The following is a 26,083-nucleotide window of genomic DNA, read 5'->3' on the forward strand; positions in this document are numbered from 1 at the left end:
TGTGGGTTATCCCTTCTGGGTAACCCTCGGTTGGCCCAAATACCAGAGTCAAGTTTTTTCCCTGCGACCACTGCTGTCACCTGTGGACTGACGTCAGGTCATCAGTGGCATAAAGGAGAGCATCCAGCGCCATTACATCAGTTTTTCTTGCCCTAACCTGTCTGAGCCCCTTGAAGGAAATGTTTCAAAGAGCCTCTGGTGGCCCAAGGCCACAAGAATGACAGTTAATCTCCAGAAAGTATAAGATTAAGGGAAAATAGGACTGCAACAGTGAATACACTCAAACATCTACATTTATGGTAAGTGTACACAACTGTACTCTATTCTTTGTGTTTCACTGTTGCAGTCATCACTTGTGGGAGGATTCCCAAAGCTGAGGAAGGGGAGGATGGAAGCATGAAATTCCTAGGATTGAGCTTGCATGCCTTGCAGGACTGCAGAGGCAAAGCTTGCCCGAGCCCTGGAGAACAGAGGCAGGTGGTAGTGTTTGTTGAAGGTGTGGACTGAGGTACAAGTGGCAGCTTCCAGGATGTCCCTGGTGGGTACTCCTCTAAGGAAGGCAGTGGAAGTAGAGGCTGCTCTAGTGGAACGTGTTCTGATAGATTTAGGAGAAGCTTTTCCATGTAAAGTGTAGCAGAATTGAATGCAGTGAGATATCCATTTTGAAATGATCTGTTTGGAGATAGGCTTCCCCTCTTTCCCTGGGGTTAAGCCAACCAGCAGTTGATCCATCTTCCTAATAGACTTTGTTCTGTCCAGGTAGTATCTTAACTGTCTGTGCACATCCAGTGTGTGCAGAATTCTCTCCCCTTTATTCTGAGAGGTGGGGAGATGTATAGCCTGGTTTAGGGTCACATCTGATACTACCTTTGGCATGAATGAGGGATTAGTCCTGAGAGACATCCTGTCTGCATGGAAGATAATGAAGGGTTCAGTGGCCATGAGTGCTTGAAGTTCTAACACTCTCCTAGCTGAAGCAATAGCCAAGAGGAAGGCAGTCTACCAGGAAAGGTGTTTTAGGTCTGCTGATACAGCTGGTTTGAAGGGAGGCAATGTCAGTTTTCTAAGACATAGTTCAGGTCCCAGGCTGAAGTGGGTGCCCTTCTCGGGGGCCTAATGTTAGATACACCTCTGAAGAATTGCTTAATCAAAGTGAGAGAAGACAGGCTGTTCAGCATGAAAGTGTGCTGAAATGGCTGAGGCATGGATTTTAATGGAGGAAAAGGAGAGGCCCTTGTTAAGTAGCTCCGCTAGGTAGTCCAGAATAAGTGGGAGGAACAGATGAGAGCTGCTGTGACCTTTTGCTTGGCACCAGGAGTTAAATCTTTTCCATTTCTCTGAGTAAGATTTCCTGGTGCTGGGCCATCTGGCTTTCTTAATAATGTCTAGGACCTACTTGCTCAACTGTGGGTTATCCCCGGTCCCTGGGGAGAAGCCATGCAGAAAGTTTGAGAGTGTGCATGTTTGGTTGCAGAATCACCCCTCTTGGCTTGTGTCAGGAGGTCTGCAGTTAACGGCAGGGGCCTGTAAGGCTCCTTGGTCAGGCTGAGCAGCGAGTACAACCAATATTGCCTGGGCCAATCTGGTGCTATAAGGATGGCTTTTGGTCCTTCCTGCCTTATTTTGAGCAGTACCCTTAGGAGCATGGGGCAGGGGAGGCACATAAATGAGGAGATCGGTCCATTAGAATGAGAAAGCATCCACTTTCCAAGCTAGGGGGTGGAACTCCCTGGCGCAGAATTTTGCAGCTGATTGTTGTGTTGTGAGGCGAAGAGGTCCACCGCTGGTGTCCCCCAGGTCTGTGTGATTTGGAGGAATGTCCCCTTTTGGAGTTTCCACTCGGGGGGATCTACGTAGTTTCTGCTTAGATGGTTTGCTAGGGTGTTGTCTACTACTGGGATGTACTGGGCTATCAGGTGTAGGCCCATGGAGGAGGCTGTCTGCCAGAGGGTCATGGCCAGTTGGCAGAGAGGGTAGGAGTGTGTCCCCCCTGCTTGTTGATGTACCACATGACTGTGGTATTGTCTGTTTTTATGAGGAGGACACCTGGTTTTAGGTGGTCTTGGAAGGATGTGATAGCCTTGTGAACTGCCATCTTTTCCTTTAGGTTGATGTGCCAATGAAGGTGCCTGAGGTCTCAATGGCCTTGGGTGCACTGGGTATCTAAATGAGTGCCCCAAGCTAGATCTGAGGCATCTGTGGTAATAGTCTGGCCTTGTGGTAGGTAGGCGAAGGGAAGGCCCTTGTTCTGAGTGCAGGCCTCTGCCCACCAAAGAAACTTGTTCCTTATGCATCAAATAAGGGGGAGAGTGGTCTCTATAGATTGAGAGTGTTGGCACCAAAGGTCCTTTAGGTATCACTAGAGTTTCCTCATTTGCAGCCTGGCCAGGAAAATCATTAGAATGCAGGATGACATGTAACCCCGTGCTTGTGGAATTTTCCTTGCTGTGAGTTTTTTTCTGAGAGCTAACTGGGAGAGGTAATTTGGCAGAAAGCATTCTTTTTCTGGTGAGAGGAAGGTTGTCTGGGAGGCTGTGTCCAGGAGTGTGCCCAAGAAGGTGATCTGCCTGGAGGGGTTTAGGTTTGACTTTTTCCTGTTGATAGTGAACCCTAGAGAGGTTAAGGTTGTTTATACAAAGAGCAGGTCCTGTAGTAACTTCTCTTTGTTGTCTGCTTGGATTAGCCAGTCATTCCGATAGGGATAAATCTGGATGTTTTGCTGTCTGCAGAAGGCAACCACTGGGGCCAGGCATTTTGTGAAGACCCTGGGAGCTGTAGATAAGCCAAAGGGTAGTGCAGAGAAATGAAAGTGTTGTTAACCTGCTCTGAAGCATATTTATTTTCTGCAGGACTTCCTTATAGGTACATGAAGGTAGGCAACCCTTATGTCTAGAGTGGCTAGCCAAGCATTTTTGCCCAGCATTGGTAAAAGTCTTTAATAGTTAGCATTTCAAACTTTGGGACCTCTAGGAAGGTATTTACAGTGGACAGGTCAAGGATGGGTTGCCAAGTCCTTCTTTTCTTGGCACTAGGAATAGTCTGGAGTAAAAACCTTTTCCTGCTTGCTCCTGTGGCACAGGTTCCACTGCCCCTTGAGCATGGAGTATGTGCACTTGTGTTAATGCTTCTGCCCACTGATTTTTAGGTAGATTTGGGTAACCAGTTAAGGCTGGGACTTGTTGGAAGGTATTTATTTACATTTGTTGACCGTGAGTGTCCGACTGGACGTAGGTCCATTTTCAGCGGAGGCCCCGGGGAGAAAAGCGCCACAGTTAAAATAAACAGACAGTAGTTACATTGGATTACATAGCGATTAAAAATTTGATTAACATAGCAATTAATTACAAACATATTTACAGATGAAGAACATAGTACATCAGTAGACAACTAGAATCTTTATCTGCAAAGTACATAACAGACTTTAACAAACGTTACAATAGGAACTTCCTTCTGTATAAGTACTAAGCTTATGAGCATCTGAGCTTGCTATAATCAAGGTAGTTAGTGGGGTGGAAAGAAAGGTAGTGGTTGGATGGGATGGGTGATATTCGAGTGGGAGTTGCAAGGGCATAGCCAGCATGTTTTTAGATGCACTTTTAGTAAAGTTTTGAAGTGGGGCATGATGGTACGAAAGTAATTGTGGGTGGGAGGGAGTTCCATAATTTGGCTATGGCGCAAGATAATAGTGCTTCACCAGCAGAGTTACTGGCTTTAGTGATCTGCAAGTGATTTTTGTTGCTGGATCTTAGTAGTCTGGTGGTGCAATAGGGTTGGAGTAGATTCTGGAGGGATGGGACATTTAGTGGATGGTTTACTAGTTTGTGGGCGAGTGAGAGTTGATACCATTGAAGGAGGTGAGGTAGTTCAAGCCAGCCCAGTTCAGCAGGTGAGAGACAGTGGTGACTACGGTAGGATGCCCCTGTGGCGAATTTGGCAAATTTGTTGTAACAGGTCTCTAGCTTGTTTAGATCGCATTGCCTTAGGTTGGTATATACTGGACAGGCATAAATTAGGGTGGAGATAAGGTGGGAATTTGCTATTGAAATCTTTGCTGCTTTGGTGAGAAGTTGCTTATTTCTGTATAACGCTCCTAGTTTTTTGTGGACTTTTTTATGGTCATGGGTATGTGGATGTCAAATTTTAGTTTATTGTCTATTTCCACTCCTAGCAATTTCATGTGTTCAGTTGGGTATACAGTGGTGTTGTCTTTTGCTGTGATGTTAAAGTGAGAGTTGTTTTGAGTATGTTTGGTGGGTTCGAAGATGAGTAGTTTAGTTTTGTTTGGATTTGGTATTAATTGGGCATCGGATAACCAAGTTTCAACAGAGGAAAAGGTTTCCTGTGTGACTTTTTGCAGTTTGGGCAGGGACTGGGCTGAGGAGATGATGGTTGAGTCATCTGCGTATTGTATGAGTGTGCCATGTTTGGTGGCAGAGGCTAGATTATTGGTGAAAACAGAGAAGAGTAGGGGTCCAAGGATGGATCCTTGGGGAACCCCTATGGAGACAGGTGGTAGTTGGGGAGATATGTCATTCTACCATACAACGGATTGTTGGTGGTCAGACAGGTAACTCTGAAACCAGTTGGTGACTGATTGAGAGAAAGACAGGTTATTGAGGACAGAGAGGAGTTGTTTGTGTTGGACCATGCCAAATGCTTTAAATAGGTCTAGAAAAGTAGCAGAGAAGAGATAGCCATTGTTTTTATGCTTAAAGATAGTGTTAGTAAAGGAGAGTGTTGGTGCTATGGTTTGGTCGGAAACCGTGCTGAGTATTGGAGAGGAGGTTGTTAGTAAGGAGGTAGTCTGAGACCTGAGAGTGTATGCATCTCTCTAGTATTTTGGAGAGTGGAGAGAGAATAGCTATGGGGCGGTAATTGGTTAGTTCTGTGGAGAGGCCACCCTTGTGGAGGGGAATTATATGTGATACTTTCCACAGTGTGGGAACGTAACTTTCTGACAGAGATTGGTTAATCAAGATGGATACTTGGTAGGCCAGAGCATCCGCTGCGATTTGAAGGTATTCACTTGGGAGGTTGTCTGCTGCTAATTTGGTGGGCTTAAGTTTAGTTAAGAGTTTTTTTATGTTGGAGGTAGGTACAGGAGAAAAAGAGAAGGCAGTGGGGGGATTACTAGTTGAAGATGTGGGTTGGAGGGGAGGGGGGTTTTGTTATTTAGCTAGTGATAGTATGGTTTGTGTGAAGTGTGTGTTGAATAAGGTAGCAATATTTTCGGAGGAATGAGGCATGTTAGGAGGAGGGGTACTGACTTTACCTGGGTGGAGGATGGAGTTTATGGAGGACCAGATTGTTTGGGGCTGTGTTGGGAGGAGTCTAGGGCAGACTGGTAGTATTGGAATCTGTCCTGTTTTATTAGCTTTTTGACTCTATTGTGTAGTTCTAGGAATTTCTGTCTAGTTGTGGGGGTTTTGGTTTTGCGCCAGTGCTCCCAGGCTTTATCCCTGTTTTTCATTTCTGACTTAGTTGTTTTCTGTATCCATGGGGAGGGTTGTGCTTTGGTTTTGGAAAGTCTTATGGGAGCATGGTAATTAAGAATGCTCAGGAAGGTAGTATTAAAAAATTTAACTGCGTCATTAAGACTGAGGTACTTTAGAGGATACAGGCACAGACAAAGCCCAATAATAAAACCAAGTATTTAATGAAGTGCTTTTTGTTATTGTAGATACAGTAACTTCATCAGATAACTTTTGAAAATGTTTTCAACCACATTTAAATAAAGTCTTTGAAACATTGTATGACTTCATTAAGCCAACCAGAACAGTGCACTTGAATAAATCACAATGCAGAACACAAAATTAAAGGGATACAACCCTCAAAACATTACTGTCAAATGCTGTAGCATAATTAAATGAAACTTTAAATCTTAAAAATAATCACTACACTAATTTTAATTCCAATCATTTAAAACAGTTTTAACCAATTTAACAACTATTTTTCAACAACAAAATTATACATATGGCTAGGTAATTCATCAATGCTGTCATTTTTCACTCTTTAGATGTTTAAAACTAATTTTATCTCCTCAAACTTTTAAGTTTTAACAGGCACAAAATATTACAGGCCTCGTTTAGTCCTGGGTTACTAAAGGCATTTAATACTAACTGCCAATATAGTTCTACCTCTTTAAGTTGTAATGAAACTGGACCTCCCTCTTACATCCACTTGTACTTGATCAATTGCTTTAAAAGAAAAAGTGTGCCCTTCATACATTTGAGAGTGACTAGCCAGGGCATTATCCATCTTTTTCCTATCAATAGCGTACATGTGCTCGTATATTCTGTCACATAGTCTATGTTCGGTTTTGCCTACGTAGAATGATGTACATGATTATTATGGTTTTTCCCTGGTGACCTGGCTAAATTTCTCCTATTCAGTATAAATGCCGTGTTGGATCTACCGTGAAAAGAGGCCGTTGGCTTACTGGGACTAAATATAAAACAAGGAAATACATTCTGAAGTGAGTATGTGTCAGAGGTAGAACACAACCATCCTTTTTCTCAATTAACCTATCTGGTCAAATATTCCTTAGCTTTATTATAAAAACGCTTTGGTTTAAGGTGACTGCTTTGAGTTCTAAGATTGTAGTAAATGAGAAGAACAAACTTATTTTTTTATCCGATACCAAGGGATCATCTGCTGAATTTGTAAAATGCATACACTTTTGTACAGTAAATGCTCTTAATTGTTAACAGAGAGCTTACTTGTAACAATAGTTGGCATTGTGTACATAATATCTGCACAGGTTTCCATCATCTGGTGGGGTAGCACAGAAGAATATTGTAGGAGACAGATTGTAGCGTCCAGCTTTACAGAATTCATCTAATTCTCGTGGAACACCAGGTTCTACTGCAACTCGGTCACCTGAAACCCAAACATATATAACATTACAATCTGGACAATGGCAACATTACAAATTTACATGGCAAGATATTTTGATGTTTACAAATCACATCAATCTTAAAAGATAGGAGGATTGTACTGCTGATCCTTTGCACAGAAAACTGCTGGGTGCAGATTAATTCAGTGGGTATAGATTCAACAGTGATTAATCCATTGAAAAATACCCTCTCTCTTCTCTCTCAACATTGAGGCTATTTGTTTTTTTTTAATTATATTAGCACAGGTTGGAATCATCACTTTCTTCACTCTGCAGCAACTTCCAATCTAATAAAAATATTAAGGAGGAGCTGGAAACAAATCCCTTATCACCTACAGTACATATAAATATGCATTTTGTGATACATCATTTTCAGAGTAAGGATTTCTCTGTTTTTCTTTTTTCTCTTCAGCACTGGTGAAATATAGTTCTAATGGTTACATCTTGATAGTTTTGCAACTGGTCCTTTATTTCTCCTTTAAATACTGAAATATAGATTTTCTGTTTGCAAGGAAAGCCCATCTTTGTAAACATTAACAGTAGTTACATTCATTTGAGAATAGCACAATGCATGGGATACAGAGAAATGTATGACATGCATATATTGTAAAAAAAATAAATAAATAAGATGTCTAGAAATTACTGTATCAGGTGTTGTTAATAAACTCTCCCATCTTAATGTCAATCCCTGTGTAATTCAATGATTAGTAAATGGGCTTATAGAATTCGGGGAAATTAGGGTGAGGGGTTCCATCTCTTACAAAAGAAATGCCACCGGTGATGTACCACAAGACTCTGTCCTTGGACGACTCCTCTTTGGCATTTACTTATTGGAGGTGAAAGCCGATGTTAAGAGCTTATGGGTTATTAAGTTTACTGGTGAATGCAAACTAGGTGTCATGGAGGACACCAAGATCCTCCAAGAAGGCTTTTCTCATACAAATAGCTGGTGCCAAAACCATGGACTAAAACTACATGCCAAAAATGTATAGCAGTATCCTTCAGCAAGCAAGACATCCCTTGCAACTGGCACATTGACAACACACTCCTTGAAAACTGATCCAGTAGTTAGGGACCTGGGAACCTATGTAGACAGCAAAGTGTCCTTTGATCTCCATGCAACCTCTACTATTAAAAAATAATTTTTAATTGTGCAGCTTCTTGGTAGGGGTATGCTATCCAGGCCACTATATTCTGAACCTGCTAGACCTGTCATGAGTATGACCCCCTTTGGGCATGTACCTGTGCAAACACTTGACACAACTTGAATGTCCCCACCATTTTCCCACCAATAAAACCAAGAGTCTAAATCATAAGAAGTACACTGATCATCTCAAAGCCTTGTCCCTATTCATGGCATCATACAGGCTACTAAGGGGTGACCCCTGCTTCACATTCAGATCATCATCAGCTCTTATTCTCTCAGACCACTGCACAACCACAAGTTCAACAGTGGTATAAACACCTGCTCAAGAGATCTTTAAGCTCTTCAGCAACATAACTAGAACATGGACAAACAGATCTGCATCACAGGGAATTCCACTTTGGATTTGTCTTCCTCTCCAAAGTGCTTTCTGATATATTCAGACGTAATCTGAATGAATAAATGGGAACTGGGAAATTCATCCTTAGGGCATCACCCTTGTCCCTTATGGAAAGGGATAACATGCAAGTGTTCAGGCAGATATGGGTTATTCATATTTAAACTACAAAGGCTATAAAACCTTTGCGGGAATGTATGACTAGGCATCTAAAGATCCTTCAGGATCAATAATATAGTAAGAAACTAGGAAACTATATAAACAATGAAACAGTACACTGCTGGACACTTGCCAAAAGGATTTAAATGATTATGACTGTATCTTATAGACATATTCTTACACAACATATACAATACACACATTGAATTATGACCAATTACTTACGTAATATGATCGAAAGGAAGAATGACTGAATGATGACAGAACACAGAATGTTATTACTGGGAAGTAAAGAAAAATTATTTAGTTTTTGAAGTTCAAGAAATGGCAGAATATGACTCAGTAACATTATGGGGTGGGGTAAAACAGTGTTATAAAGAAGATAAAGATCTGAGTTGGCAGTATACAACAGAAAACTACAGATGTTTTTCAAAGTAACAAACCAAATCCGAACAGTAAGTTAAGGGTGAAAACATATCAGAGGGCAGTATAGCAGGAGATGTGTGAATATAGGAGAGGTATACTGAATCATTTTTGAATGCCTAGAAATAAAGATGCTCCAAGAAATAGTTTTATGAAATCTTGATGCTAGGAATATTTAGATGATGTCAAAAGTGCAACCTGTTTGGCAGGATGGATCCTACATAACTGTTTTGACTAGTGAAAGTAAGGAAGCTGGGACTAAACTGGAGAATGAGCCACACAGAGTACTTAGGGCTATCAGTGAAGGTGAGAGAAGAAGCAAAAAGAATAGAAAAGGCCCATGGTGCTGTAAAAATTTGAAGCTACTAGTTAGGGCAAGATATAAAGCTTACAGAAAGTGGAAGAGATGGGATGGGTAGATGGAGGATAGCAGGCTATCAAAAAAGGCCACAATGATGGGAAGGCAGAAAAGGCTGAAAGTGAGTTAACGATAGGTATCAATAAGGGAAGCAAGGCCCTTTTAGTAAGGTAGATTGCAGAAATGAGGAAAAGAGGGACAGACCTTGTCAGGCTGAGCAAAAATGGCAGGTAGAACAATGAAGACTTGGAAGAAGCAGAGTTACTGAAAAATACTAGGACTCACTTTTGGTAATGAAAAGCAAGGGGTGGATGCCATGCTAGGAGAGAGAGCAAAATTCGGAGAACAGTGGATGTGTACTAGGTTAGACAGGAAGTTAAGGAATGCATGGACTGCTCTGGGGCACAAGGGCCAGATAGGCTGGTTCCCAGAGACCTCAGAAATCTGCCCATTGTGCTGGCAGACCCCCTTGATGAAGATCTAACAAATCAGTAGCCAGTGCAGACGTCCTTGAGGGTTTAAAGTAAACAAGTGCACTGCACCTATATAAGGGGGACCGCAGGAAATATATGCAAAAATGACAGGCCTGTTAGTTTAACAACAGTGCATGGAAAGTCAAACAGAGTCAGGTGGGGAAGCCTAGTAGCATTTCTACAGGCAACAAACCACAAGTGACATGGACACATGACCAAGAGGAGCTGGAATTTAATCCTCATTCAGTTTTATGCAGTTACTGGTAATCATGAATGGGGATTACCAGTCAACATGAAGAAAATCAAGGCCTTTAACTCAGTCCCACACAGGAGGATGTTAGAAAATAAATAAGGGATTAGGGGTAAGATTAAGAGGCAGGAACTAGACAAATGCATGAGTAAATGGTAGGGACAATGGTCTATAGTGAGAGAAATTATGTCGGGAATTTGGCATATGGCAAGTGGAGAACATTGGGAGTCTATCCTACATCCAGTAGTCTTCAATGTACTTGTCTCTAGTCTAATTACCAGTTTTAATTTTTGGTATGCATATTGACTTCAGCTCATTACTTATTTCAGCCTTTTTTCTCATCTTCAGATTGCACCTGTTAGTTATTCATATTTTCTGATTTTCTTCCTAGAGAGTTTTTAAATCACACTTTTTTATTTTAACTACTGGCTAGATTTTGTGGTATGTGGGGTTCTCTGCTCTTTCTGATTCAATCTCTAGTATGCTTTCTATCGGACTTTGACAGGTATTTATTTGTTTTATTTATGTTTAATTTTCATTTATTTGCTGTTCTTTAGCATCAGTTTTATGGTTGTGTGCTGGAGTTTTGATTTTTACTTGCTGTCTGACTAGTGTTCAGGGACTGGTTTAGACTTTCTGAAAATTTTTACTGTTCATTTTTATTTATTATCATTTTCATTTATTTATGGTGATCCTTAGATCAGGCTGTTCATCTAGGTATTTCCTTTTTTGAATTTTTCTGGTTTCTGAGGACAGTAACTACTTGTCTGGCTGGCTGGGGATTCACTGATTTAAATTTTTGTCTACATGGTTACTAATATTATATATGTATGTGTGATTCCCCTGCACTAGCCCAGTAATCAAGGAGCCTCAATCCTCACCACTGGCAACAGTGAGGGACATACACAATGGGAGGATGACAAATACACACACACAGTAAAGTGCAATTTCCCTTAAGAGCACACAAGAGATCACAGTCAGTCTGGGGCTGGTTTCTCTCTCTTTCTCTAGATCACCAATAAGAATCCCCACTGACACAGCTATAGGGTTAAGATCTCAGCTAAGGGATCAAGCCAAAACCTCCAGCACCCTCTCTGTCCAACCAGTGCTTCATGTCCCTGCCCGAGTAGCTGACACACACACACACACACACACACACACTTTGAGATTTGTTTTATATACAAACAAAAATACACTACTGTGGAAGGATGGCACAGGTTTATTAGCTATGCCCCCTTCTGCCCAGACTATAAGGTAGTTATCATTGCCACCAACCGCTTCTTATCATCTACTTAAGGCCCTTACAATGGGTGACTAGTCCCACTGTGTAATGTTACTAATATCCAAATGGTAAGTGTGACCAAGGGCAAGAATATTTAGGAATGGCCTGTACAGTATCACCATATACATATGCAAGTACGCTAAGAGCTTAAATATGTCTCACAAATATCAGCCACAAAGATAGGTGTAAATATATTTAATAATAAATAATAAAAGAACAAAACAACACTACAACAACACAGTAACTAAAGAGTTCAGAACCACAGAAAATATTTTAAAACAACATTGCAGGACAGTCTCAAATAAATAAAAACTAATCTTTACTATATTCCTATCTATATCCAACAGAAATTACTGTAATCTAGTTATTTACTATTAGCAAGGCAAATGCAGATGAGTAGGATGTTTCTAGGTCCAAGACAAGATACAAAATGCAAAGTCTTGCTCTGAGAGAGTTCTTAAATTAATATCAAATATTACTGCTGGGTCAGTTTGGATGACATCACTTTGTCACCTGCCTTCAGTTCCCAGGCTAACAGAAACTAACATTTCTGTGTCAAAAATGCAAATCTCTCAGAAGTTTGCTCAGAACTGTGTAGCTGCTAGGAAGTCATAAAGCTGTATAAACTTTGTATTTTAAAACTAGTTGTTACTTCTCTCCAAGACAACAGAAACAATTTCTAGCTCTAGACATCCTGCCTTCTTGCTGCATTGACTAACTTTTATAGCACATATAAAGCACTTCAATTTTCAACTTAAAGTTTTGCAAGTTAATGTTTGTTCCAGCTTCCACTATTAAATCATACATTTGCACAGGTATATAGTTTATATACATTTCTGTTCTTTTCCAGTAGGGTACTATGTGGTTACATTCTTGATGCCAAAGGAATTTCATGGGCTATGACTAGAAGTGCAAGATGGCTGCTTTGCAACTCACTAACTGCTGTATTCTCAGTAACCACCTCTAGTCCCGCTGCAAGTAAAGCGGTCTGGTTGGGTTCCTTACCAGTCCCGCCTGCAAAGTGTGCGTCTGTCTGGGTCTTCCCAGGTTACAGACCTACATTCTTGAAGGTCAGTACATAACATACAGTTCTGTATAAATCATATCACTATTCACAAATGACATACGATTATTTTAAAATTCCAGATAGCTGGGCTGTCAGTGTCACAGTCCCCCCCCCACCAAAAAAAAAAAAAAACTCAAGCTAGTTTTTCAAGTGACCCTTGAGAAATGTTGCTTGAAAGGGGTGAGTCTATCTGGGAATACTTTACCCCATTCCCTGTCTTGAGACCCCATCTGCATTGGCATTGCTAACCCTACTGCAGTGCTGCACTGTCATATCATATGCTTGCAACCCCAGGCTCCACCTTAGTAACTTGGCATTTTGCTGGCTGGCTCAATGTAGCTATGTTAAGGGATTGTGTTTTGTAACTACAGTGAATTTCACTCCATACAGATAAGGCTGAAGTTTCTGCAGTGCCCACACTATGGCTAGGCATTCCTTTTCTACAGCTGTATAGTACTCCTCCCTGGGTTGAAGCCTATGACTGAGATACACCACTGGGTGCTCTTCTCCCTCTGAGGAAACCTGGTTAAGTACAGCCCCCACCCCATGGTTTGAAGCATCCACTTTCACAACAAATTATTTACTGTAATCTGGACTGGCTAACACAGGGGGTCTTCTCAATGCTCCTTTAAGCCTCTGAAATGCCTGCTCACATGGAGTCCACACTACCTTAGTCAGCCTGTTTTTCCTTGTCAGGTCTGTGAGGGGAGCAGCTATGGTACTATAACTGGGGACAAACTTTCTGTAGTACCCCACTGTCCCTAAGAATGCACTCAGCTGCTTTTTGGTAAAAGGGGCAGGCCATGCTTGAATGGCTTCCACTTTGGCAGGTTCTGGCCTGATCTTACCACTCCCCACTCTATGCCCCAGGTAGGAGACCTCTGCCACACCCACCTGACATTTGCTGGGCTTAATGGTCAACCCTGCCCTCTGTAGTCTACCCAGCACCTCCCTGACATGCTGAAGGTGCTCTTGCCAGGAACGGCTATACATGGCAATATCATCTAGGTAAGCAATAGCAAAATCTCCTGCATTTGCTATGATATGATCTACCAATCTCTGGAAAGTCACTGGGGCATTTTTCATCCCAAAGGGCATCTATGTGAACTCATACAAGCCAAAAGTAGTCACAAAGTCTGACCTCTCTCTAGCACTAGGCGTCAAGGGCACCTACCAGTAACCCTTGGTAAGATCAATAGTGGTAAGATACTTAGTCCCACCCAGTCACTCTAGGGCCTTATCTATCCTAGGCATAGGGTAAGCATCTGACTCTGTGTGACTATTTAATTGCCTGTAGCCCACACAGAACCTGGTGTTGCCATCCTTCTTTGATACCAGCACCACTGGGGAGGCCCAGGGAATTAGACCTAGTTCTAACATTTCCTGCATTTCCTCCTTCAGAGTCTGTTTGACTCTCTCAGGCACCCTGTAAGGGGCCTGCTTAACAGGTCTTTGGGGTCCTGTATCCACATGGTGCTTCACCAGGTGGGAGCACCCTGGTTTCCCAGTGAACATGTTGCCAAACTCTTATAACACTGTTCTGATTTCTCAAACCTGGGTAGGGGATAGCTGTTGGGACATTGCTACCCCTTCCACTGAGGAGTCAGTCCGAGCCCCACTGAGGAGATCGGTCACCAGATCCCCCTCAGACTCCTCCTGCAATCCACTGTAAAAACTCATCATAGGGGCCTCCCTATCATGGTAAGGTTTCATCATGTTAACATGGGAGAATTTGTGCCCCTGCCTCCTGCCTAGCATTTCTACCATGTAGTTAGCATCACTGACCTTCCTTACCACCTTGTAGGGTCCCTCCCAGGCTGCCTTCAGGTTGTTGTGTCGGACAGTAATGAGAAGCATACCTGCTGCCTTACAGCATACGCTCTAACGTGAGCATTCCTGTCATACCAGACCTTTTTCTGCTGTTGAGCTTCTGCCAGATTCTCCTGGGCCAAGCCCATGAATTCCCTGAGCCTTGTCCTGAGGTTTAGGACCTTGTGGGATTCGCACTCACCCTCACACTCATCTTTAATCAAATCTAGAGATCCCCTCACCCTATGCCCATACAGCAACTTAAAGGATGAAAAAAATTGTGGATCCCTGGGAACCTCTCTGTAAGCAAACAGATAGGGCAAATATTTGTCCCAGTTCCTCTTAAACTGCTCTGCAAATGCCCATAGCATTGTCTTGAGTGTAGCGTTTAACCTCTCAACAAGACCATTAGTCTGGGGATGGTAGAGGGTGGTCTTTAGGTGCTTCAACCCATTGTACTTTCACAGACAAGCCAGCAGGTCTAATGTGAAACTGGCACCTTTGTTAGTCAGCATATCTTTTAAGAAACCTATCCTGCTGAAAATTTCTAACAAAGAATTTGTCACCTTTTCTGCCTCAATGGAGGACAGAGCTACTGCCTCAAGGTATCTGGGAGCATGATCTACTACCATTAGGATATACTTTTTTCCCTGTGGAACTTGGGGTACTCAGAGGCCTTACAATATCCATAGCTACCCTCTAAAATGGCTCCTCAATCACAGGCAAAGGCATCAAAGGAACTTTCACCTTGTCTCCTGCTTTGCCTACCTTTTGGCACAGCTCACAGGTCCTGCAATACTCTGTTACATCTCTGGAATTCCCAGGCCAACAGAAGTTCTGCATAATATGTCTGTTTGTATGTTTTATGCCCATATGAAATGCAAAGGGAATTTCATGGGCTATGACTAGAAGTGCAAGATGGCCGGCTTTGGGCACTACCAACTGCTGTATTCTCTCAACCTCTAGCCCTCCCTCAGGGGTCCATTCTCTATACAGTAACCCTTTGTCCTAGTATACATATTCCCCCTTCCCTTGAGAATCAGGTGCCTCACTGGCTACCTCCTTCAGGCCTTGTAATGTAGGGTCTGAAAACTGAACCTGTCCCAACTCTTTGTAACCGTTCCCAGCTCCCCTTCTACAGAAAGTTTGGTATCCTCTGACAGCTGTGCCTCACTGTCAGCCTGGGTACTACTGCTCACCTCTGCCCTTGCAGTCACTCTGTCCAAGGGAACATCAGTACTCACAAGCAGCTGTGGCTCACCTTCAGTCTCACTGCTACAGTGTAGCTCCCTCCCTCCCTGAAGTAACCACCTCACTAGTCCCGGCTGCAAGTGTGCGGTCTGTCTGGGTCTTCCCCAGGTTACCAGACCCACATGCTTGTCTCCAAGCCTGACTGCATGTAACTGCATAAACACACGGTACTCAATTTTCATTATCAAAATCATTCTATATCAGGACACCTGCAGGGATGTCCTCAAACACACCTACTTGCTGGCTTCCTTTTCCACCCTCCCAGTCAAGATGAAACCTAGCCAAGGGTATTTGGAATGGGATCCCCCTAAAGCTTTGTCTGGAGTAGACTACCCAAGCAATTAGTGCTCCTCTTTAACCACTGCAGGCTTCACAATGGTTAGGTGTCTCTCTCCTAGCAATGGCCTCTTTTCTATTCACTATTCACTAAGACAGGATATAACCTCTTGTGGTAGTTTGGCACCCCTGTTGTCTCAAGACAATCTACTGTTGGCATTTTGTCATTCCTACTTACTGGCTCTCCCACCTTTTGTTCCCCTCACTCTTGCCTCTGGACATCTGCAGATGCTACATGGCCCCACTGGTTGCATTTAAAACATTTAACCATTGGTCCTGGACATGTACCACCTTGGGCATAAATGTAGGATTAGTCCTCATGGACACTCTATCTTGGTGGAAGATTAGAAGGGTTGCACTGCCATTAAGGCCTGTAGTTCTGAAACCCTCCTTGCTGAAGTAATTTACCAGTAGGAAAGCAGTTTTCCATGACAGGTGTTGTAGGTCTGCTGTTGCTGCTGGTTCAAAGGGTGATAGTGTCAATTTTTCTAGCACAAAAGTTCAAATCCCAAGCTGGTAAAAGGTGGTTTTCCTTGGAGGTTTACATCTTGATTCCTCTGAGGAACTGCCTGAGCAAAGTGCTTGAAAAAAACAGGTGGATCAAAGCTGTATTCTGCTGAAATAGCTGATGCATGTATCTTGATGGAGGAGTAGGACAGGCCTGAATGAAGAAGTTCGCCAGATACCTCCAGAATGTTAGGCATATCTATGTTTGACACATCTTTTTTCCTCTTTCTGTACTCCAAATGACAAACCTTTTCCATTTTCCAGCATAGTTCCTTCTTGTTGAAGGTCTAGGTGGCTTCAAGAATAATGTCTTTTACTCTTTGGGAAAGTTCTGGTTTAGCTGCTGCTATGTGATGTTCCATGCAGTTAGTTGCAACGTTTTTAGGTTTGGATGTATGATGCTGTAGTTGTTCTGAGTTAACATCAAAGGCATCAGGGGTATTGGCCACATATTGTTCCCAGAGACATGCTCCCTCAGTAGGTGGGTACCAGTGTTGTCTTGGCCAGTTCGACTATCAGGATTATCCTTGGGCGTTCTTCCCTTGATTTTCAGTAGTACCTTGTGTATCAAAGGAAGGGTGGGAATGCATATGCTGTTAGGCCTTTCCAGTTGAAGGAGAGCGAATCCACTTTCCATGCTAGTGGGTGGAATGCCCTTGTGCAGAATTTTTGAGCTGTGTAGTGATTGAGAGGTGAAGCGAATAGGTCTATCTGTGGCATTCCCATTTCTTTGAGATGGTCTTGAAGATGTCCAGTGCAGCTTCTCCATTAGGTAAGGCATCCGAGTGGTTCTTGCTTAATATGTCTGCTAGAGTATTGTCTTTCCCCGGTACAAATATTGCCTGTAACTGGATGTTGTAGCTGAGTGCCAGGGTCCACAGCTCCAAGGTCATTCTGCATAGGGGGTATGAATGAGTGCCTCCCTGTTTGTTGATGTACCACATGACTGTGTTGTCTGTCCTTATCATCAACTGGCCCTCCTGAGAAATGGTTTGAACTTTGGATTACCAGTTTACTGCCAGCATTTCTTTTAGGTTGATGTGCAGGTGAAGTTGATCCTGTGTCCACAATCCTTGCATGCATTTGTCCAGCATGGGCCCCCATCCTAGGTCTGAAGCGTCTGTTGTGATGGTCTGGCTTGCTTGACATCTGCGAAAGGGTAGGCCTGGGTTTGACTGGCATGCCTGAGCCCACCATAGGAACTCCCTCCCATTAAGCATGGAATTAGTGGGATTTCTGTTTCTAGACTGTGTCTGTGTTGGGACCATAAATTCTTTAGGTACCACTGTAGTTTTCTCTCATATGTAGTCTGGCAAATGGAACCAAGATTATGCATGATGCCATGAAGCCCAAGGCCTGCAGTGCCTTTTCTTGCTGTTAACTTGTTCAGTTTTGTTAGTGCCAAGAAGCAAAGAGGAAGTTCTTTTGTTTTTCTGTAGTCAGGAATGCCATTTGTTTTACTGTGTCCAATTCCGCCCAAAGAATGTCCTTGTTTGGGATGGTATCAGCCTTGACTTTTGTAAATTGACTGTGTATCCCAGTGCTTGTAGCAAGTAAATGACCCTTTATAATCTGTTGTCAGCTTGCTTTTGTTGTCCCCTTGCTTAGCAGGCAGTCGTCCAGGTATGGGTAAATTTGAATTCCTGTAGTCTGCAATGGCGATTACTGATGCCAGGCATTTTGTGAATACCTCTGAAACAGTAGATAAGCCAAAGGGCAATGCTGAGAATTGATGAATGCTCTGATCCTGCAAAGAAATCTGAGGTATCTTCTGCAGATTGGTCGATCGGGGACTGCAGGTATGCCTTGAGATCTAGAGTTACCAGCCAAGACTCCTTGCCCAGCATGGGAAGAAGCTGCTGTAGGGTCACATTTTGAATTTTGGGACAATGATGTATGTATTTAAGGTGACAGGTCGAGAATTGGTCTCCAACTTTTTTCCTTTCTTGGAACTAGGAATAGTCTGGAATAGAACCCCTTTCCTTGCTCTGCTGTTGGCACTCTTTCCACAGCTCTCATGTTTGCTAACTCCATTATCTGAAGTATGAGCCTCTGTTTTGATTTGGAGGTAGATTTGGCATTCCTCTTCTTTGACTGGTAAAGTGTGGAAGTGAAACCCGGTAACCTTGATCTATGGTTTGTAAAATCCACTTGTCTTTTGTTATGCAGTGCCAGTTCCTTGAAAATAAGGTTAACTTTCCGCCTAGTGGAGCTGCTATTTGTTCCCAGGTATGGATTTAGGGGTTAAGTCACTGTGGTTGTGCTGATGTAGTGGCAGTGGCTGTGTCTGTGCCTCTGTTGTTACCTTGCCACTGTATGGTCTCCTCTGTAGGCACCTCCTCTGGATTGGTTTCTGCCTCCTGAAGCTCTATTCCTGCCCCTTTGAAATTTTGTGGAGTCAGGAAAGGACCATTGAATTTTGGCAGGCCAGTTCCTGCTAAACCTTGGGGTTGAACCTGCAAGAAATCTTTAACAGTTTGAACAGATTTTGCCTTTTCTTCCATTTTCTTCATAACCTGCGGAGCAGGTGTATCAAACAAACTTGTCTTGTCCATAGGACATCTAGCAGCTTAGCTTTAACATGCTCCGGGTAAAGCTTATGTTCCTTTTAGCCATGCATGCCTTCTTATCACTGTGCCTGTCATGGCTGATCTAAATGAAGCCTCAGTGCATCATAGCCACATTTTAAGGAATGGTTGCTAACCTGTTGTATGTTATTTACCATCTCTAATACATATTTCTTATCAAGAGATTCATCACTGGTTAGTTTTTTAGTTAACTGATCAAGCATAAACTCTTGGTATTGTATCATGTGAAACTGACAGTTTAAAGCTCTAGCTGAGAGAGTAGCTGAAGTGTAGACCTTTTTACCCCATCTGTCTAATGACCTTGCTTCCCTTTCAGAAGGAGTAGGGTTTTAGCTATGGTCATGCTACTGCCGGGAGCCTGGGATATAGTTTCTGGGTCTGCAAGTGGGGCCTTGTAAAGGTGGTGATGAGTATCTGGCACCCTGTAAAATCTGTCTGGTTTGGCAGGGGCTGGGGGTAAAGAATCTGGAGCCGAGCAAACATCATTGAAAGCATCATCCACCACAGAGAGAACAGGAGGGAGGTATAGCTAAGGGCCTGTGCTGTGGGAGGTGCAGAAAGGTCCTAAGTCTTTTCTGGGAGTCTGAAAAATCCTGTTGCTGCCATTGGAACTGTTCTGCATGGCATGCAAGGTTTCCCAAAGGAGAATTCTTCTGGTGGGAAGCAGCAGGAATGGATTCTTCAGCATCAGAATCTTCAAAACTGGAGAAGGGAGCCTCTGGCTGGTCAGTTATGTCTGATTCATCAGCAGATTCATCAGAGGACACTGGCTCAGGGCTCTGCCCTAGGTCTCTTCTCTGGGGCTGAGAGGGGTCTATCTGGGTGAGATTGAGAGATCCTCTCTGATTAAAGAAATTAAATCTTCTGCCAAAGTAAGCATTTGGGAACTAGAAGAGGCCTGGATGTGGGGGTTTAACAGGCACTGTTTTAATAGTCTGGCTGCTTGAGTTCCCCTGGCGAAGGCCTTAATGGACATGGCTGCTGGAGGCCTAGCAGCACCACGTGCTGGGGTAGAGACATCCAAGGATGGTGTCTGATAAGTCAACAATCGTAGTGGGTAAAATTTCTGAGGTCGATTCAAGAGAGAGTTGTAGCAGGGGCCTCAGTTGTAGGAATAGGTTCAGCTGTACTTAGATCAGTTTTCTCGGTTTCGGCCGAAACCGAGACACTCATGATTTGCTTAACCATGGTTTCGCCGAAACCCGCGGACCGCATGATGTCGGTCTTTATCTGCGTTTTTGGTAGATTGGTGATCGGAGGATCCGGCGGCATAATGTCATAAAATCAGAACGAAAAACTGTTCTGCAACTCCGACCGACGCCTAAGCGTTAAGTCGGTTGAAAAGAAGCACAGGCGCAACAGGCTGCTACGTCGTGGGCTGGGCCTAAACAAGACAGACAGTAAGAGTGGAAATCTTTATGAGGTATTTGTTTCCCACAGGTTAAACAATTGTTAACTTTTTCTGACATCGGCTGAGGCAAGAAAGAGTCTAACGGGTACTTAGCTTTGAAGTCTTGAGTAGTATTGGGTAGAAGTAATCTCTGGATCCGACCGACCGGCACTTGCGAACAGCTTCTGCTTGGGCGCCTGGCAAGAAAGACTGAGGAAAATGGCGTCGGCTGATGCTTTTATACCCGAAGACCAACAGAGATGACGTCGGGTGGAGTGCGACATCAGCCGAAGCCGGACCTGGACTTTGGAATCCGGCCGACTGAAGGGCTGCCTGACGACAGGACAACCCAGTTGTTATGACTGCAGATGCATCCATGAAGGACATCTGCATAAACACACGGTACTCCATTTTCATTATCAAAATCATTCCATATCAGGACACCTGCAGGGATGTCCTCAAACACACCTACTTGCTGGCTTCCTTTTCCACCCTCCCAGTCAAGATGAAACCTAGCCAAGGGTATTTGGAATGGGATCCCCCTAAAGCTCTGTCTGGAGTAGACTACCCAAGCAAGTAGTGCTCCTCTTTAACCACTGCAGGCTTCACAATGGTTAGGTCAGAGGGTGTCTCTCTCGTAGCAATGGCCTCTTTTCTATTCACTATTCAGGATATAACCTCTTGTGGTAGTTTGGCACCCCTGTTGTCTCAAGACAATCTACTGTTGGCATTTTGTCATTCCTACTTACTGGCTCTCCCACCTTTTGTTCCCCACCTTGCCTCTGTGGACATCTGTATGCTACATGGCCCCACTGGTTGCATTTAAAACATTTAACCCTTGGTCCTGGACATGTACCTGGACTAGTGGCTTCCCCTGCTACTGGTGGACTCTGTTGGGGCAGTCTGGGCTGACCACCATGGGTTCCATTAGACACATGAGTAGCACTAGATGTCCCTTTCCTGTGCAGTGATGCCTTGCTTGCTAGGTATAGGTCTCTTTTCTTCCCCAACTCATCTGCAATAGTGCATTGTTTATCAGCCCACTAGATTCTCATGTCCTCAGGCAAAGTGCTAAGGGCCTGTTCCCCCACCAAAAGGTCTGCCAGCCCTTCAAAAATGGTGACCTGACATCCACACACCCACCTATGAAAATAAGTGCTTAGTTCAGCAATATATTCACACACACCTTCATCTGCCTTGCATGCATGCTCACAAATTTTTTTCTTATAAGCTTCAGGTGTTAACACAAGGAACCGTACCCAGAGCCCTTGGTCAACATTATACTGTTTACATACCCTCTCAAACATATGAATGAAACTATCAAAATTATCCCCCCTGGAAGAAATTTACTGACCTTTCTTGCTTCTGGGGTTCAGTTTCTCCCTTCCCCATTACCTCCATGACTCTGGTGAGGAGTCAGCATCTCCTTTTCATCTTGTCTCTGCCTCTCAATCTCCTCAACTTCCAGGCATTGCAGTTTCTCATTTTCTTTGGCCTCTAGACATTTCAGTCTCTCTGCTGCCTCTATTTCCAAATGCTTGGCCTCCGGCTCAAGTCACTAACTCCAGATTGATTTTTAAGTCCTCTGTGTAAAGGTTGAACTGTCCATTTTCTGAGAGTTGTACATCTCCAAGGCCAGTCTCATTGTCCTTCTGGTTACTATTCTGCGATGCAGCTGTGACTAAAGCTGCAATCATGTCTGATTTAGTCAGGTTGGCATGCACCAGTCCGTTAGCCTGGCACATCTCAGCCAACTGGTTCCATGTCAGCTTGCCATACTCCTCTGCTCTCCCTGACTAACTAAGCAAACAAAAAAAAATAAAATAATTGTGATATGAACTCTAAATGTTCACTGCATGGCTGTCACCTTCAGTGACCACTGTACACAAGCTACAGGAATTCAATATCCACACCACTACAAGCCAATTAATATGTGATGTGGTTATCTCACCACTATCAACCAATTAATATGTGATGTGGATATCCCACCACTGCCAAACAATTAATATGTGATGTCCCTCCACTGGCCCAGTAATCAAGGCACCTCAATCCTATCCACTGGCAACAGTGAGGGATGTAAACAATGGGAGGATGACAAATACATACACAGTAAAGTGCAATTTCCCTTAAGAGCACACAGAAATCACAGTCAGTCTGGGGCTGGTATCTCCCTCTTTCTCCAGATTCCCAACAAGACTCCCCACTGGCACAGCTATAGGGTTAAGATCTCAGCTAAGGGGTCAAGCCAAGACCACCAGCACCCTCTGTCCAACCAGTGCTTCCTGTCCCTGCCCGAGTATCTAACAGACACACACACACACACACACACACACACACACACACACACACACACACACAGATTTGATTTATACAGAAACACACAGACACTCCTGGGGAAGGATGGCACAGGTTTACTAGCTATGCCCCCTTCTTCCCAGACTATAAGGTAGTTATCACTGTCACCCAACCCCTTCTTATCAGCTACTTAAAGCCCTTACAAAGGGTGACCAATCCTATGGTGTAATATTACTAATATCCAAATGGTAACTGTGACCAAGAGCAAGGCTATTTAGAAGTGGCCTGTACAGTGTCACCATATACATATGCAAGTACTCTAAGAGCTTAAATATGTATAACACATATCAGCCACAAAGACAGGTTTAAAGGGTCCATATTAGATCACTGAATGCTTAGGTTAGCGAATGGTGATTAATCGACCCCATGTAAGCAAAAGCTTACAAAACCGAACTGTCAGAACAGCGATTTTTTTCCAAGGGAAAAAAAAAATCGCTGTTCCAACAAAAAAAAAAAAAACACTTTACTACATGATATTAAGAGAGGGGCTTCACCCCCCACACCCACCCTACTTAAATATACCAACTCAGAGACCACACTACAGTGCCGAAAGCAGCAAACTAGGGAAATAATTTGCTTACACGCTGCTTCGATATTTTGCCATTTCGGCATTTACAGTTCGACCAAGTTGCATTTGCTAACCTGCATCTTCGGTCAACTGATAGGAACCCGGTTTAAATATATTTAATAATAAATAATAAAAGAACAAAACAATACTCCAACAACACAGTAACTACAGAGTTCAGAATCACAGGAAATATTTTAAAACAACAGTGCAGGACAGTCTCAAATAAATACAGAAAACATCTAAACTAATCTTTACTATATTCCTATATATATATATATATATATATATATATATATATATATTTAAAAAAAATTACTGTAGTCTAGTTACTTGCTTAATGAAATTTTGGAAAGTCAGAGGATGCCTGAGGAGTGGAGAAAAAGTGTTTTGGTACCTATCTTTAAGAATAAGGGTGATGTGCAGAGCTGCAGTAACTACAGAGGGATAAAACTGATTAGTCACAGCTTGAAGTTATGGGAAAGAGTAGTGGAAGCAAGGTTAAGAAGGGAGGTGATGATTAGTGATCAGCAGTATGGTTTCATGCCAGGAAAGAGCACTACATATGCAATGTTTGCTCTGAGAGTGTTGTTGGAGAAATACAGAGAAGGTCAGAAGGAGTTGCATTGTGTCTTTGTAGACTTGGAGAAAGCATATGACAGGGTACCTAGAGAAGAGTTGTGGTATTGTATGAGGAAGTCGGGAGTGGCAGAGAAGTACGTAAGAGTGGTACAGGATAGGTAGTGTGACAGTGGTGAGGACTGCAGTGGGACTGACAGATCCGTTTAAGGTGGAGGTGGGATTACATCAAGGATCAGCTCTGAGTCCTTTCTTATTTGCAGTGGTGATGGACAGGTTGACAGATGAGATCAGACAGGAGGCCCGTGGACTATGATGTTTGCAGATGACATTGTGATCTGTAGTGAGAGTAGGAATCAGGTTGAGGAGACTCTGAGAGGTGGAGATATGCTCTAGAGAGCAAAGGAATGAAGGTCAGCAGGGCTAAGACAGAATATATGTGTGTAAATGAGAGGGAGGGTAGAGGAATGGTGAGGATGCAGGGAGTAGAGTTGGTAAAGGTGGACAAGTTTAAGTACTTGGGATCAACAGTTCAGAGTAATGGTGAATGTGGAAGAGAGGTGAAGAAGAGAGTACAGGCAGGGTGGAATGGGTGGAGAAGAGTGTCAGGAGTGATTTGTGACAGACGGGTACCAGTAAGAGTAAAAGCGAAGGTCTACAAGAGGGTAGTGAGACCAGCTATGTTATATGGGTTGGAGACAGTGGCATTGACAAAAAGGCAGGAGTCAGAGCTGGATGTGGCAGAGTTAAAGATGTTAAGATTTGCACTCGGTGTGACTAGGATGGATAGGATTAGGAATCAGTATATTAGAGGGTCAGCTCATGTTGGACAGTTTGGAGACAAAGCAAGAGAGATGAGATTGCGTTGGTTTGGACATGTGCTGAGGAGGGATGATGGGTATATTGGGAAAAAGATGCTAAGGATGGAGCTGCCATGTAAGAGGAATAGAGGAAGGCCTAAGATAAGGTTTATGGACGTGGTGAGAGAGGACATGCAGGCAGTTGGTGTGACAGAGCAAGATGCAGAGGATAGGAAGAAATGGAAAGAGATGATCCGCTGTGGCGACCCCTAAGGGGAAAAGCTGAAAGAGAATGATGAGTTACTTGCTATTAGCAAGGCAAATGCAGATGAGTGGATATTTCTAGGTCCAAGACAAGATGCAAAATGCAAAGTCTTTTTCTGAGAGAGTTCTTAATCAAACATTACTGCAGGGTCAGTTTGGATGATATCACTCTGTCACCTGCCTTCAGTTCCCAGGCTAACAGAAACTAACATCTCTGTGTCAAAAATACATATCTCTCAGACGTTTGCTCAGAACTGTGTAGCTGCTAGGAAGTCATAAAGCTATAAAACACTTTACATTTTAAAACTAGTAAGTACTTCTCTCCAAGACAACAGAAAAATGTCTAGCTCTAGACATCCTGCCTACTTGCTGCACTGACTAACTTTTATAGCACATCGTAAAGCACTTCAATTTTCTACTTATTTCCTTTAAGTCTTACAAGTTAACTCTGCATGTTCCAGCTTCCACTATTAAATCATACATTTGCATAGGTATGTAGTTTATATACCTTTGTTCTTTTCCAGTAGGGTACACTGTGGTTACATTCTTGAAGCTCAGTACATAACATGCAGTTCTGTATAAATTATATCAATATTCACAAATGACATATGATTATTTACAAAATTCCAGACAGCTGGGCTGGCAGTGTCACATTATGCATATATTTTTTCAGGTTTCAAGTGTATGCTTTAGCTCTGTGTTCATTAAGCTTGGTCTCCTTTCTTGCAGTTTATCCCAGTGACGTACTATGTTGGACATGCTAATTAGCCATGTAAGTTTACCTCAACCACAAAGATTCCCTTTTCCACCAAGATTTTTGATATAGCTAGATCTGTGGGATGGTACCAAAGGCTCACTTTAATCTTGCACTTTAATTAGTTTTGAATATTCTGTATGGATAGCCTATCATCAGCCACCCTGTGCATAGCTTTTCATTCCTGATTTATAACTTTGTTGTTTGTGTATGTATATATTTTCCACAGCTAAAACTTGTTTTGAAAAAAAAAATGATCTGATGAAGTCCTTTTAGTGGAAGAAAGGGTTCCCATTCACAATGTCAACTTACAGAAACACTGACTGACATAACAGTGAGGTTTAAAATAGCAAACTCCCAGAACGGCAAATTTCACTTCCGGGAAACTAACCATTTGGCCACCACTGATGAACTTTGCCATTGTAGTCCAATCTTAGA

At 43.0% G+C, this 26,083-nt stretch overlaps 1 protein-coding gene across 1 annotated transcript in view; it reads right to left on the reverse strand.

Annotated features, from left to right (window-relative positions):
• SORD (sorbitol dehydrogenase) overlaps positions 1–26,083 on the reverse strand; it is a 354,351-nt gene that overhangs the window by 193,661 nt on the left and 134,607 nt on the right. The window contains exon 5 of the mRNA XM_044070272.1: positions 6,720–6,879. Coding sequence (XP_043926207.1) covers positions 6,720–6,879 — 160 coding nt within the window. The remainder of the gene's footprint in view (positions 1–6,719; positions 6,880–26,083) is intronic.

Source organism: Protopterus annectens, chromosome 4.part1 (genome assembly GCF_019279795.1).
Source record: "Protopterus annectens isolate FY-2018-M chromosome 4.part1, PAN1.0, whole genome shotgun sequence".
In the NCBI taxonomy this organism is placed as follows: domain Eukaryota; kingdom Metazoa; phylum Chordata; order Ceratodontiformes; family Protopteridae; genus Protopterus; species Protopterus annectens.